At 61.6% G+C, this 15,404-nt stretch overlaps 1 protein-coding gene across 3 annotated transcripts; it reads right to left on the bottom strand.

Moving 5' to 3' along the window:
* Positions 1-4,903: 4,903 nt before the first annotated feature.
* Positions 4,904-15,373, bottom strand: RNF166 (ring finger protein 166). 3 transcript variants are annotated; one of them, XM_055232793.2, is made up of 6 exons: positions 15,113-15,373; positions 10,143-10,299; positions 8,313-8,425; positions 7,659-7,773; positions 7,190-7,297; positions 4,904-6,027 (listed from the first exon to the last, which is right to left on the bottom strand). In XM_055232793.2, exons 1-6 carry the CDS (start codon positions 15,265-15,267, stop codon positions 5,962-5,964), a joined length of 714 nt encoding a protein of 237 aa, XP_055088768.1. In that variant the 5' UTR covers positions 15,268-15,373; the 3' UTR covers positions 4,904-5,961. The 3 variants fall into 3 exon arrangements, with proteins under 3 accessions (XP_055088768.1, XP_063468625.1, XP_055088769.1); XM_063612555.1 differs by lacking the exon at positions 10,143-10,299 and having other exon boundaries at positions 15,113-15,360; XM_055232794.2 differs by lacking the exon at positions 10,143-10,299 and having other exon boundaries at positions 8,313-8,380; positions 15,154-15,347.
* Between the last annotated feature and the right edge of the window lie 31 nt (positions 15,374-15,404).

Below are 15,404 nucleotides of genomic sequence, written 5' to 3' on the forward strand. Positions count from 1 at the left end.
CTACTAAAAATACAAAAAATTAGCCGGGCGTGGTGGCGGGCGCCTGTAGTCCCAGCTACTCGGAGAGGCTGAGGCAGGAGAATGGCGTGAACCCGGGAGGCGGAGCTTGCAGTGAGCCGAGATCGCGCCACTGCACTCCAGCCTGGGTGACAGAGCGAGACTCCGTCTCAAAAAAAAAAAAAAAAAGAAAATAGAGTCTTCATAGGTGCTATCAAATCAAGGTCAGGCCATTAGGGTGGGCCCTAATCCAAGGACTGGTGCTCTGATAAAAAGAGGAAGCTTGGATTCAGAGCGCAGGGGGAGGGTGACGTGCAGGTGCAGAGGACTTGTGTGTTGACCACAGGAGCCAGCCAAGAAGCACCAGGCTGCTGCAGCCGCCCCCGGCCCCCACCCCCGCCCCATGGCACAGCCCGCCCACACCTGGGTGCTGGACTTCCTCCTGAGCTGGAGACACTTAGACTCCTGTTGTGTTCGGCACCCCAGGTTGTGGCCCCTTGATCCAGCGGCCTAGGAGACCCAGCGTCCAGACCGGGATGAGGCCACAGGCCCTGGCTTGTCCCTGATTCGAGGGGCTTGTGGAAACAGGCCACTGCCGTCCATGCAGAACACACCCCAGTCCCCACAAACCCACAGCAGGTGTACTGAGGGTTCTGAGAAAAGCACTGCATGGGTGCCACTCCCGTTTCCTGGGGCTGGCGCCACAGCCGCTCCTCTCCAGAGACTCTGGGAAGCCCACATGGCGGACTCTGCAGGGGCTGCACCGGCTCCGGGTTCAGCATGCCATCCTCCACGGGAAGAGCCCAAACCGCGGCCAAGACCAGGACTGCACGTCGGAGGGTCCGGGGGTCTTCCAGCCAGGCTTCCACCCGCCGAGGCCCGGGCTCTGAGTGGGTGCCATGTGGAGTCTCCCCTTGCCCTGCAAAAATGGATCTCCAGCCAGCCGCAGTGGCTCACGCCTGTAATCCCAGCACTTTGGGAGGCCAAGCTGGGCGGATCGCTTGACGTCAGGAGTTCAAGACCAGCCTGGCCAACGTAGCAGAACCCTGCCTCTACTAAAGATAAAAAATTAGCCAGGCATGATGGTGCGTGCCTGTAATCCCAGCTGCTTGAGAGGCTGAGGCAGGAGAATTGCTTGAACCTGGGAGACTCCTTCTCAAAAGTATCTCTACTTGTGCCCGAGAACCCACTGATAATTAGAGATGCATTCCTTAGGCTATTTTTGTCAAAATACCAAAGTGTCTTTGACATTGTGATGCCTTGGGCTGAGCGAATTTAGGCCTCTTTTTCCTAGAGTGAGTTTAGAGAGCGGAGAACCCTGGGGATATGGTTATAGAAGGAAGGGCGGCGGAGGCAGCAACACCAGAGACGGCTTTTTCAGGCCATCCATCGATGGGGCGGGGTCCTCCCAGGTGTTTTGGATCGGAGGTGGCTGACTGTAGCTGAGGGCGCCCTCCCTCCCCACGTTCCTCCTCCCTGCATCACATCCTGGGCAGTGTTAGGGGCCCCCCATGGAGGCCTCTGGGGTTTTCCAGGTGCGCTGCCAAGTAGGTGCCCCGGCTGGACCACACGGTGGAATGTCAGCCCGGTTTGCCTCTTGTTAGCAGGGGATTTGGGGCAGGTTTTCTGAATATCTCTTTTCATGTATGAAACAGGAGCAGTGGCTTCTGCCTCCTTCCCTAGGGCCTCAGGAGCCTAAAACCAGGTGGCCCCAAATTAGAGGAATCCTAAGGCACCACCCAGACACACCCAGAGGATCCTGGGAGGGTCAGGCTGCTGCGGCAGGTGTGCTGGGCCCCGGGGTAGAGGAGTTGCAGCTGGGAGGCCCCTTATTGGAGGCAGCCCCCGCCGCGCACACCTTTAGTTCTGGAAAGGCCTGGGCTGAGTCTTGCGAACCACACCCTGCTGCCGCCGCCTCGGAGTGCCCAAAATGCTGGTCGTGGCTCCTGAGATCCAGGTATAAGAATTATCCGCAGTTTCTTGGGGGCCCAGCCTGGGGCCAGGGGATCTCCATTCGCACCTGACCCCTTTCTAATGGAGAAGTTCCCTGGTCCCTGAGACCTGGACGTGCTTTCTGGGGGGCAGGGTTCATGCTCCCCATGCTGTCGCATAATGTGAAAACAAGGGCATGCTGTTGCAAGTCTGCGACGGGCCTGGACCCCGCAGGGCAGGAGCCCCAGCTCCTCCAGGGCGAGCCCTATCTGGCTTTGTGCCTCGCTGTCAGGCCCTGATGTACTCCAGGGTGGGAGGGAGACCCAGGCTTCCAGGACTCTGCCTAAGAGTGGTGGGTCCACATCCGAGCTGCTACGGCCTCTGTGGTCGGAGCGGGTGGCCCTCTGGCTCCGGCGCTGTGCACACCCCCACGCCCCAACATGAGGGGCTTCGGCCCACTTCCCTCGTGTGGCTGTAGGAGGGGACCCGGCCTCCCCACTGTCACTGGAACAGCCCCCACGGGTCTCAGGGGTGCAGACACTTGGCTCTACCTAGGGCTTTGTTAAGAAAAATGGAGCAGGGGTGTTGCTCCGTGCCTGAGGTCTTCTCCCACCATGGCAGGGTCTGCTGAGCTCTGACGGACCTGAGTTCCCCACTTTGCTGAGGTTCGTTCTGGAGTCTTCCCCTGGGCAGACCCTCCCAGACACCAGGTCACCTGAGAGGCGGCTGGGCCCGTGAGGAAAGCTGAGGCCGCACCTTCACCTGGATGCTGGCCTGTGGCTGTCAGCTCTCCTGTGGCCTCCATGAGGGGACCTGGTGGGGACATGCTTGCTCCCTCCAGAATTGTGTGCAGGGACAGAGAGTCCTGAGGAGGGGGTCTTGGGCTTCCTCTGACAGCCCTCCTGGGAGCGGCAGCAGCGGGAGGCCTGGGTTCAACCGGGAGGGGACAGGGTTCTGCCTCCTTGGCATTCGGAGCTGGCGTGGGGCTTGGGAGCGGGTCCTCGGCGTTGGGAGCTGGCTCGGGGCTTGGGAGCGGGTCCTCGGCGTTGGGAGCTGGCGCGGGGTTTGGGAACGGGTGTTCGGCGTTAGGAGTTGGCGCGGGGCTTGGGAGCGGGTGCTCAGCGGGGCTGAGAGTTTGGAGGTGGCCCAGGGTTTGGGAGCGGGGCAGGCCAAATGTGACGGGGACGGCTCCTTGTCCGGGCTCCGCTCTCTGTCCCCTGAGTCTGGGCACTGCTGGCTTGTAGGAGGTTTGTGGCTGCGGTTCAGTCAGGGAGGGAGGGCAGTTGCATCGCCTGCGGCCAGCGGGACAAGCACACAGGGACAAGCTTCTGCCCCTTTCAGAGGCCACAGTATGTTAAAACCGTTCCCATCCATAGCATGAACGTCAGTGGGCCCCCGGGGAGTCTTTCTCCTGCCTGCCCTGGACCCAGTGCCTGCCCTGGCCTTCCTGAGTCCCCAGCACAGCGGTCACAGTGCGGTGCCAAGAGGGGGCCTCAGAGCTGAGGGTGACACAGATCAGGGGGCCTCAGACCAGCCCAAGTCGGGATTCGTCCCGAGGCACCTGCCACGGAATTGGGGGCCTGGGACAGAGCAGAGCAAGGGGAGGCAGTTCCCAGCCCCAGCCCGTCCATGCCTCCCACAACATGCCGGCTCCTCTCCGTTACCCGAGGCAGCGAGGAGCCGCTCAGTGACTTGAAGGTGTTTTGCCATCCCCAGGTGAGGCATAGAGACTTAGGCATCACCTCTCTGAGGGCTGCTGTTGAGGCCACAGCCTGCCCAGACAGGGCCCAGAGCTGTCTTCAGCCTTCCTGGGCACCCGGGGTCATGCCCTTGTGACGGCTCCGTGTCACCCTCCGGTCAGCTGTGGAGGCCTGGACATGGAGAGCTGCCCCCGTCACTGCTCCTGCTGGGAGGTGGGTGGTGGGTAGGCTGCCCAAGGGGTGAGACAGGCTTGGCCAGTGGCCAGGTGGTGAACACATGGCCGGGACTGTCGGCCTCACTGGGCACCAGTCAGAGCCCACATGGCTCCAGGGGATACTGTGTCTCGAGCTTCCTTCTGGAAGGCCACAGGGAAGGGCAGGCTGGCAGGTGGCTCTGCTATTCCCTGGAGTTTGGTGCTGCCTGGTGAGGGCCTCCCAGACACAGGACCATGTCATCAGGGGTCAGAGTAGTGGGAAGGGGAGGTGGGGACTCCATTGGCCCTTGGCTAGGGCAATTGGAAATCAGCCCTGCTCCCTAGGGGGTAAGTGTCTCCCTTCAAGTGACAGCTGGTGGAGGCTCCTGTGTGTCCGGCCCAAGCTGTGGCCTTCAGGGTCAGGACAGTCACCTCCCCTGCGAGTAAGGAATCCAGAACAGAGGCTGGAAACACTCCTTAACTGACAGGGGGAGGGAGGAGGCAGGAAACAGTGACTGATCTGTCACGGCCAGCTGCCCTGGGGTTGGTTGGCGAGCAGGTGACTCTTGTTGGCCTGAGGCCCTTGGAGACTGGAGAACAGGGGATCCGATGGCCCTGATGGTGACCCCTGGGAGAACTACAGGCAGTTGGCCTAACACTCAGTATGCTCAGAAACCAATCCAGGAGTTGCTGAGGTGGCGCACACCTGTAGTCCCAGTGACACAGGAGGTCAAGGCGAGTGGACCACTTGAGCCCAGGAGATCGAGGCTGTGGTGAGCTATGACTGCACTCCAGCCTGGGCAGCAGAGGGAGATCCCACCTCTAAGAAAACGCAAGCAGCCTAGGAGTCCGAAGCCCAGTAGCCCTGTGGGTGTGGGAACAGGGTGGTCCTCTCAGAGGGAGGAGGGCCCAGTGCCAAGGTCTAGATGGCTCTGTGGGACCCTCCATGGCTAAGTGAGGCTCGGGACCAGCCTGCACCCCCAGCATGAGCTGCCTGGGGAGGAGACGGCCGACCTCCAACACAGACAGCAGGTGGCGATTCCACACTGCAGAGCATAAAACCCAGTCGAGGCTGCTAGAGATGCTCTGAGACATTTTATTTAAACTTTTTTTTTTTTTTTTTTCAAAAAAGACAGCAATAATTAATGCCAAGAACAGAAAAGAATGTTGACATGTTGCCTGGCCCACCAAGTGGGCCCTGCCCAGGCCCCCAAGCTCTGCCACCACTGGGGTGCCGTCCCCTCCCACAGCGGGGCACAGTCAGCTTTGAAAGTGACCGAGGGCCAAGGCCAGGACTCTGGGTGGAGGTGGCCCCTGCTCTGCCGGCCCCGCCTCTGCTGGGAGCAGCCACAGCCTGTGGCTGGAGTGCTGGGATTTCTTCCTAGTCATCAAACAGAAACGTACAAACCTCAAGGACCCAGACAGACAGTGGGTGGCCCGGGGCAGACCCCACGGCAGACCCCACGGCTCCTTCCCTCCTTGCCCCAATCCCCCAATGCTTGTTTTGACTGTTTTTTTAAAAAATAGAATTTTGTAAATGTTCCATAAAAATACTATTATTCCTAGTCAAACACAGATATTGCAATATGAAGAGTAACTGCTCTCTCTCTGCTCTATAAAACGTGAAAAGATTATCACACTGGATAATATAGAAAAGATGCCAGGTTCCTAAGTATCACAAAAGCCAGTACCAAATGCGCAAGGCAGAAGCGGGGCCGGGGCCGGGTCAGGCTGGGCAGGGCGGCAGCCTGGGTTCCTCCCGGCTTGACTGCAGAGTGCGACTTGCGCACCGTTGGTCCCTTCTTCCCATGAGGGGGCATCATGGCTTTGAAGAGACGGCGGCGGCTCCAGGTCCCAGTGGCCAGCCCTGCCCAAGGAGGCCGCCTGCTCGGCCAGAAGCACCGAAGAACCCAGCGACGCCGGTGGGACCAGGCGGCCCTGCTCTGGCGGCCTCGGCGGCTGGCCCGTGTTCAGGCTCGGAGGCTCGGCCCCGGCTCCCCTCCTGCGCGGGTGCAGCTCCTCCTGGTCTGGTGAGGTGGGCTCCCGAGCAGGTGCCAGGTGCGACACAGGAGCTTGGCCCTGTCCCTCGAGCGGGGACATCCGTGACCCCAGACGCAGGCGGGTGGCTGCGCTTCCCTTCAGTTCTCAGAGAGAGACAGGGCCAGAGCGGCCTGGAAGGCGGCCTCCTCGTCAATACTGTAGTCCTGGAGACACGAAGGAGAGACGCACCGGGCTAGAGGCAGACAGGAAGGAGAGGTCCCCTCTGCCCATCACCCACACAGGCGTGTCCGCCCTTCCTGCCTCCCTCCAGCAGGACACAGGAAGGACCCAGCTCCGCTGTCCCCACAGGCTCAGGGCCTGCACGGTCCTCTGGGGGGTGAGAAGGTGCCGACCTGAAGGTGTGACCGTCACCCGCTGGGTACGGAGGCACTCAGAATGGATGGCTGTGGGTTCAGCTTGGACTCTAAGCCCCGGGGTTTTCGAGGTGAGCAGGCCGGCCAAAGCTCCCTGACCTCTAACAATTTTTTTTTTTTTTTTTTTTGAGATGGAGTCTCCCTCTGTCGCCCAGGCTGGAGTGCAGTGGCGTGATCTCGGCTCACTGCAAGCTCCGCTTCCCGGGTTCACACCATTCTCCTGCCTCAGCCTCCCGATTAGCTGGGACTACAAGCGCCCACCACGACGCCCGGCTAATTTTTTTGTATTTTTAGTACAGATGGGGTTTCACCGTGTTAGCCAGGATGGTCTCGATCTTCTAACCTCATGATCCACCCGCCTCGGCCTCCCCAAGTGCTGGGATTACAGGCGTGAGCCACCGCGCCCAGCCTAACCTCTAACAATTTCTATCCTGAGGCAGGCGGAGCATGGGTCCCAGACGACTGGCAGGGGGAGTGACAGCCGTCACCAGGACTGTTAGCCAGGGCCAGGAATGAACAGGGCTGGGCAGGGAGGGGCCGCACCAGGAGTGAAGAGTTTGTGCGAGGTACATGCCTGACGCGCGGCGGGTGGGAAAAGGAGACAGGGCTGGAGTGTTCGATGTTGATGAAAGCCCTTCCAGCTCTCTCCAGAAAGCTTCCAGAAGGAAGCCTGGCTCACCCTCGAGGGGTTCTGTGGGGTGGGCAGTCAGGGACCTGCCCTGTATGGTCCATGGCCCCGAGAGGCCTGGGCACCCTCTAGTGGCCACTCAAACTCAGCTGCCATCACTCCCCACCTGCAGGCAGCCCTCACAGAACCTAGGGGTATGTGGCCACCTGAAGCGAGGCTTCTGTTCCTGGCTTCCTCTGAACCCTGCGGACCCTGAGGCTGGCGAGGGGCCAGGAGGAGGGTGGATGAGGAGGGTGGGGAGGAGGGTGCTGCCGGGATGCCTACCACAAAGGTGTCGTAGGAGAACTTGTGTCGGTGAAGCAGGTGCTGCAGGAAGTTGGCGCTCTTGTAGCTGGGGTCCCCCCAGGGCATTGCCGAGCAGATGGGGCACACCTGGAAGAGGCAGTCGGGTCAAGCCGAGCTGGGCTGTGGAGAGGCGCGGTAGCCGCAGTAGGACTGGGGGCCCTCCACTGAGCCCCGTCAGTGCTGCCTCAGCCTGGGAAGGCACCCCAGACCTGGAGGCGGGTGCCCCGGTGACAAGCGAGTTGTTCAGTGGGTGTCACCCTGAAGGACTTACGGACACTCCCCGGTTTCTGCCAGGTGCTGCTCGGGCAGCCAAGTCCCCACCCTGGGACCCAGGAGGCCTCTGTGGCCTGGGCACCCCCAGACTCGCCGGGAGCAGGCTCATGGGCCTTGCACTGTCCCCCACAGGCCTCCCCTAGTGCAGGTGTCGCTTGGGGCAGGCACTGCTCACCACGCGGTTGGGGTCGCTGCGGTGGCTTTCCACACAGTGCTTCACCAGCTCCTGCTGGTCCAGGTTGCGGGCGCCACAGTAGGGGCAGGCGAAGGTGGACCTGTTGGGGATGTTGCTGGCGGGGCGGCGGTACAGTGAGTGGCACGGCTAGGCGTCTGGGGGCCCTGCCTCCCCACTTCTCTCAAACACAGGCGTGGCCCCAGGCCTGCCCTCGGTAGGCTGCAAGAGCGTGGCAGTGGCTGGGTGTCCCCTGTGCCTCTGCACGCCGTGGCCTCCTGAGGACACACCCAGGACCCTCATCCACCCCACACAACTAGGCCAAACGGCAGAGACTCTGCAGAGACACTGCCCTGGGAGGCGCCGTCTCTCGGCCCATCCACCTGCTGGGAGGTGATATGTGGGCCTGGCCTGTGCCCTCCTCCTGCTCCCCACACCTGAGCTGTCCCTGTCCCTACCCCAGGGGGCCTGGTGGGTATGCCAGGGAGGGCAGCACAGGAGCTTTCCTGCACAGTGGCAAGGAAGGTCCACTTCCCCAGAGTGGACCCGGCCCCGGGTGACTCCCTCAGCCTCTCTGGGACGGGGCAACTGTGCTTGCTCCCAGAACGAGGAAACTGCTGAGGACAGTTCCTCTCCCCTGCCCGGCAGGGCGCCTACCTGGGGATAGGCTGGGATGTGGGCACCACAGGGACGAACTTGGGGCAGTTGGCCATCTGCTCCTGGACCTTCAGGCAGGACGAAATGTGCACTCTCATCTTTGCCAGGGTCACCTAGGAGACAGGGCAGTGAGGGCAGGGGTCACCTAGGAGACAGGGCAGGGAGGGCAGGGCAGTCCTGAGAATCTGGAAGGGCTGTCCTGGGGAGGCCGAGACCTCAGGTGTCCAGGACCAGAGAACTGTAAGCAAGCGTCTGTGTTGCCAGCAGCAGGAGGACCTGGTCTCTTCTGCTGCTAAAACAATCACAGGCACTAAGCAGCTACTACCCCATGGCCAAAAGCAAGTCACTGCAGGACGATGTGGCCAAGGGCAGAAACCTGGCTGGAGAAGGGTGGCGGGAAACAGGTAAGGAGATCTCTGGCGCCTGCGGGAGTTCAAATACTTGCTCCAGAAAAAGGAAGAGGCCAAGTGGAGGCCACTCAGAAACGCCCCAGGCTGGGGACAGATACTCCGTGCAACTGAGGGGCAAGCTGGGGATGCTTCCGTGAAGCCGAGCGCCATCCTCCACCCACAGCACACCCACTGTCCAGGGCAATAGGCCACAAGACCTCAGGTGTCTGAGGTCCTCCTGGACACAAGCTTGGCACCCAGCTCTGCCCGAGGGCTGCTGGACTCCGAGGGACGCGCCACATCCCAGCAAGGTGCCGGGAGACACAGCCGCATCTGAAGACTCAGAGTAGAGAACGAGCTGCTGTGGTATGGGGGAGGCCACTCTGCATGTGTCCCATTCTGATCCTTTCTGGCTGCCCAGGAGAGAGGAACTCTGAGCAGGGGACAGACGGGAGGTGCCCAAGCACCCGAGGCCACAGCCTGCTCAGCTGCACCACTCTGGAGTCCAGGGCAGCCCCTAGACATCTGGACCTTTGACCTCGAGGACAAACCACCGAGGGGCCATGTACTAGTGTGAGCGCTTCATAGAACTTATTAACCTGAGATGCGACAATGTAGGGAAATGCAAATGCAAAATCAATCGTAGCTGCTCAGTCCTCTGGAAGCCACTGAAAGAAAGGGGCACTGGCTGGGGCCTCTCCACCTGGACGTGGATGCCACGGAGGGCCATGGGGCGTGGGCCAGGCACCAGGACAGGATGAAGATGGGGCCAACGAGGCCCATGACAAGCTGCAGGCCCTTAGGCTGCTCTGACATGGGTGTGGCAGCGCCATCAGCCCGGCTCTGGCACTCCTGGCAGCGCCCATCAGCCCGGCTCTGGCACTCATGGCAGCACCCATCAGCCCGGCTCTGGCACTCCTGGCAGCGCCCATCAGCCCAGCTCTGGCACTCCTGGCAGCGCCCATCAGCCCAGCTCTGGCACTCCTGGCAGCACCCATCAGCCTGGCTCTGGCACTCCTGGCAGCTGGAGGGTGCTCAGCCCTTTGATGTCCTTGACTCTGCCCATGGCCCTTGTGACCTTGGAGCCCCCAGTGCTGTCCCTGGTATCAGCTGGCAGGGGAAGGCCGCACTGGGAAGGTTTCAGCTCAGCCTCCGCTCCCTACACTGGCCACAACCCACGTGGGTTTCCCTGGCCCGGGCTAGGCGGCTCTGACAGTGCTACCCTCACCGGGCTGGCCCCCCGGCCCTGTCAGCTGTCACCACAGGAAGTGAGAGATGAAGACGGGAGGCGCCGGGGCTGGCTTCCTGGTGCAGGAGCAGAGACCGCGATTACTCAACAGGAAAGAGAGACGGCCCCGGCCCCCGCCCTCTGCAGAACCCATGGGCTGAGGCTGGCCATGGAGTGACCCCTGGCTCCAGGGTGGCCCGAGCAGAAGGGTACCTTTTTGTTGCAGCCTCGACAGGGCGCTTTGTAGGACGAGAGCTGCTTCTCCACGTGGGTGGCCTTGTCCACTTTCTTGGGGTCGAAGGGCAGGCGGCAGAGTGGGCACAGCGGGGACGGCACCTGCAGGCAGGGCTGGAGGCACTCCCCACAGAACCTGCAGGGCACAGGGGCCTGAGTGCCAGCCCGCCACTCTGGTCTCCCAAACCGCAGGCCTCGCTCGGGGCCCTTCTTAGGACCCAGCATTTGTGGGGCCCACAGGGGCAGCTCCTCCTACCGCTGTCTCTGGAGATGGTCACACCTATGTCCAGGGCCCACCAGCTGGATGGGCCCCATCTGGCTAAAGGGTGGCCCCGGTCCCTGCCGACAGTAGGGCCCCTGTGGTTTTCTGGCTAGGGGCAGAACCGTCGCTATGGCTGTCCCCACGTGTGGCCCAGAGGAGCTCCCATAGGCAGGAGCCCCCCGCTCGGCCTACCAGGTTCACCCTCACATGGCGACAACACCTGGGTGGGCTGTGGGGCACAGGGACATCCCAGGGACTCTGGAAACTCTCCCAGCTCCACACTCTGGGGCATAAAACCTCAATCGTGGGAAAGGAAACGGCCAGGCCCTAGGGGCTCCAGACGCACTGGACAGGGAAGGGCCAAAGCCAGCCAAGTGGCAGCACATGCTGAGGCTGGGTGGCAGTCCCCAGGCTTGGGACAGCTTCGCAGGCAGGAGGGGGTCCTGCTCCATCTAGGCAGAGGCTCGGGTTCTGGGCACCGTTGGGGACCTGAGGCTCTCATGGGACCTGGCTCTTGGCACTGCCCCTGGGGACACCACATTGTGAGGACAGACTGAGCATCCCGCAGCCCCGTGCTCACTCCGGGCTCCAGCAGCAGGGGCTTCCTTGGGCTCACACACCCCCCTGCTGGTATCTACAACCGCCTCCCGCTCTGCAGACGCACACACCCCTTGGAGGGGTGCACCACCAGCCAGTGGGAGCGCCAGGCGAGAGAGCCCGCAGTGCAAACACAGAGAAGGAGCTTAATACCGGGGCAGCCACATCCAGCCTCGTGAGGAGCACTGTGGGGACAGCTGAGCTGCAGCGAGGAGCTGGAACTGAGGCGGAGCCCCTCAGCCGCAGGAAGGCTACAGGACGCAGGGGTTTAGCTCCCTTTCTCCCTGGCAGGACCACAGGGCTGGTACAGGAGTCCCACTGGACAGAGGGGCTCCTGAGCAGGCCCTGGGTTCACAAACAACTCAGCTGAATTCAGGGCCAGAATCCTCTGTGCTGTCAAGAGATTTCCACATCGCTCAAGAAAAGGCCATTTCGCAAGGAGGAAGGCTGAGGGCCTCAGGCAAAGGCGGCCAAGCGGGCATCTTAAGTCCCTCCTGCTGTCCCCCGGGCCCTCTTTCCTACCACTGGATTCCCACAGAGCCACCACCTGGCTGGTGGCTCCCACATGAAACTTCGTGTGAGAGAAAGTGGGACTCAGCTTGAGACCCGTCAGAAAGTGAACAGGCCTCTTCCTGCGGAGTAAAGAGGTCACTCACTTTACCCACCTCACCCGAGGTCTCACCAGGTGCCCCAGCACGTATTTCCAGGGTCATCCCTGGCACTGACCCCTGGATTCGAGCCAGGGGGGCCGCCTACTTCACCCGATCATGGGAGGAAGGCGCTGACAAGATGGTCCACGTGGGAAGGCCTCAGGGAGACCCCCATACTCAGGCACTCATGGCAGGAGAAGTGGAAACAGCTCAGGTGCCCGTTGGTAAACGGATGAAGAAACAAAGCGTGGCGTGCACACCCCTGGAAAGGGCGTTCGGCCGGGAAGAGGCGTGCAGCCCCACCACGCACCGGAAGGCCTGGAAAACAGTGCAGGGTAGACAGCAAGCATGGCCCACCCGTGTCATGGGAGTCCAGTCAGACTCAACGTCCAGCAGAGACAAACCCAGTGACCAGAAAGCAGACGAGTGGTTGCCAGGCAAGCGGGGGGCTGGGTTTCTTTCTGGAGTGGTAAGAAGCTTGTAGAATTGCATCGATTGTTGCATAATTGCAGACACACCGGAAACAAGTGGATGGTGCATCTCCCGAGTGAACCCTGAGCTGCCAGAGACTAGGCGGGGACTCAGCTGCACAGCACGGCCACGGGCTGAGGGGAAGGAAAAGGGTCCCGGGCAGAGCTTGGGAAGGAGGAAAGGTGCCCAGAGGTTGGCTGGGAGGAAGACAGCCTTGTCCTCCCCGGAAGGACTCAGGGAAGACACAAGAGGGAACCCAGCCCGACCGGCAGGGCAGCTGGGCCCGAGGAGCAGGAGGCAGAATGAGGCACCCACAGGGTGGGTGTACTATCAGCCTAGTTTCCAGTGACTGCCAGCCTGGTGTTCAGGGAGCCAGCAGCCGGGAGCAGTGCCCGCTTCCCCCACAGGAAGTTCCTGTCTGTGCCCACCCAGGGGCTGGTGCTGAGCAGCTTCTCAGCTGAAGGAAGTGGCCGAGGGCGATGGGTGTGGGGGCGTCGACAGCCTTGCAAAGGGAGGGGCGATCGCGCACTGGCCCTCACAGCAGGCACCCGGGACTGCTGATGTGTCTCCCACACCGGCCCTCCCAGCAGGCACCAGGGACTGCCGATTTCTCTCCCATACTGGCCGCTGCACAAGCGGAGAAGCTGGGCCGGCCCATGCTTCAGGGATCTGCCTGGCTGGCAGGCCAGCACCCTCAGCAAGCCCCACAGCTGTCCTGCACGGGTGGAGGCTGCTCACACAGCCCTTCCAGGCAGGTTCGTGATCATGCGTGTCCTGGCCCACACGCTTCTGGTTACAGAGGTGGCTCACTGCTCGGACTGTCTCCTGGGTGAGAACAGCTCCTGCTGGGCCCCCAAGGGGCCTCCTGCCCGAGGGCTAGAGCAAGGTGCATGCCCCCACACTGGGATACTCTTGCCATGAGAGATCTACCCTGGAGGAGGAAGCTGCTCTGGTTGGGGAACTTGTCGAGGGGACAGAATAAGACCAGCAACAAACTTCCGAAGGGAACCTGAAGAGCCTTTAAACTTTCTGTGGTCATCTGCATGCGTGCCTTAGCAACACCAACAAGAAACAAAGTTAGAAGCAGAGAGAGAACAGCCAGAAAACAAAAGCCAGCAGGAAAAGTCAGGGAGAAAAATCTCTGAAAGGCAAAGGCTCTGTGAAAAGCTCTTGCAGGACCCGCAGTGAGACTAGGATGGTTGTCAAGTTCTACCAAGAAAAGCATGGCGGAGGGGAGTTCATAGGAAAGATGCTCCACAATGCCATGTGGTTCTGGATTCTGTGTTATGGAAACTACATTTTGGGAAAAGAGGTATCTGTGCAGGTTAGGAAAGTGGAGATGCCGTGGCCAACCACGTGGTGAAGGTGTTGGCACCCAAAGCCTACGGGAGACTTTTCTAAAACAAGGCCTAAGTCAAGCCTCACAACGCTCAGTAACAGATGAGAAGGTGCAGAACGCACCTTCAAACACCCGCTACTACCTGCTCACAAGAAGGAAGTCCTGCCAGGTGCGGTGGCTCACGCCTGTCATCCCAGCACTTTGGGAGGCCGAGGCGGGCAGGTCACCGGAGGTCAGGAGTTCGAGACCAGCCTGGCCAACATGGTGAAACCCCGTGCCTACTAAAAATACAGCAATTAGCAGGGCGTGGTGGCGGGTGCCTGTAATCCCAGCTACTCTGGAGACTGAGGCAGGAGGATCACTTGAACCCAGGAGATGGAGGCTGCAGTGAGCCGAGATGGTGCCACTGCACTCCAGCCTGGGTGACGAGCAAGACTGTCTCAAAAAAAAAAAAAAGTTCCCGTTCAGAGGTTGCCCCCCACCTCAAACGTCACAGCTAAGTGAGATGGAGGAGCAGGGGCAGAGCCTTTAGCAGCCTCACAAGAGAAGTAGGCAAAGCTGTCTCAGCGTGGGCAGGCACCTGTGTTGCCTGACACAGGTAATGAAGGCAGCTCTGCATCCTGACACTGGCCCTGCCACCTCCGTGGGGGACCAGCACACACCCCCAGCAGTCCCAGCTCCCTCTGCACCAGGAGACCCTGAAGTCAGCTGCCTTTGCTTGCAAAATGTTCTAGAGCCTCCTACCAGCCTGGGTGCACCGCCCTCCACTCCACCACCTCAGCAGCTTGGATGTCTGCGGGGAAGCCCTCCTGCTCTCTCTCTCTACCCTGCCACTGCTAATTTTGCTCAAGAGCTGTATTATTCAGCACTTAGGAGAGAGGAGACACTGATCTCGGCTTCCTCCCAACGGGGCTGGCAGCTCCAGAATACTTGAGCAGAGCTCCCCGCCAGGAGAGCCACGTCCTCGAGTTTCTGTTCCTCAAACACCCTGGAGGAGCCGGCTGTGAGCCCTGGTGCAGCTGGAAACCTCAGCAGGGTGGTCAGTGTCTGCTCCTCTGTGGACCAGCCTGCCTGGCTACTCAGTGGTCGGTGTGACCCAAGTTCTCCCTCAAACAAAACATAAGAACATCAGAGTCCAAACAAGCCCCTCTAAACTTTAGGGAACTCCTTTCCTTTTTGGTTAAAACAGGCAGACAGCGGGTCCGAACAAGAGTTGATAGCAAAAACCACAAGTCATTTATTTACAACTGCCCATTCCAGCCCCACAAGCCCAAATCCACCACCTCTGGCGGAGCGGTGGCACCTGCTGCCCTCTGAGTACCCGAGTGCCCGCCGCAGCCGCCGGAGACCCCGAGCTTGGGCAGGGCCGCAGGTCGCCCCGTGAACCGAAGAAGCAGTCGGACCGGGCGCCTGCGGCTGGCACGAAGGAGGGTGGGCGGAGGATGAAAGCGCCCAGAGGGCAGAGGCGGCGCGGCGCAGGGAAACCCGGACCCCACGCGCCCCGAGGCCCCGGCGCCCCGAGTCCCCGCGCGCCCAGTCCGGGGCTGCACCGGGGCGGCCGCCGGTCTCGCGACCCCTCCCGCGGCGGGGCACGGCCCCCTCCCCGCGGTCCCCGGGCGGGCGCGCTCACGTGTGGCCGCAGCTGCCGATGGCCACGGGCCGGTGATAGACCTCCAGGCAGATGGGGCAGGTGTACTGCGCCTCCAGGCCGCTGTCGCCGCCCGCCGGCCCGGCCGGCGGCTGCCGCTGCTGAGCCGAGGCAACCAGGCTGCGGAACATCGCCATCCCGGGGCCAGGCCCGCGCCGCCCGCCGCCCGCCGCCTGCTGTCCTGGCCCGGCCCGGCCGGCTAGTCACAGCCGCTACTGCGCCGCGCTGACGTCATTGTAGGGCGCCGCCCCCAGCCGCGCTTTGCGGCCGTGAC

The sequence above is a fragment of the Symphalangus syndactylus genome, chromosome 11 (assembly GCF_028878055.3).
Source record: "Symphalangus syndactylus isolate Jambi chromosome 11, NHGRI_mSymSyn1-v2.1_pri, whole genome shotgun sequence".
Lineage (NCBI taxonomy): Eukaryota > Metazoa > Chordata > Mammalia > Primates > Hylobatidae > Symphalangus > Symphalangus syndactylus.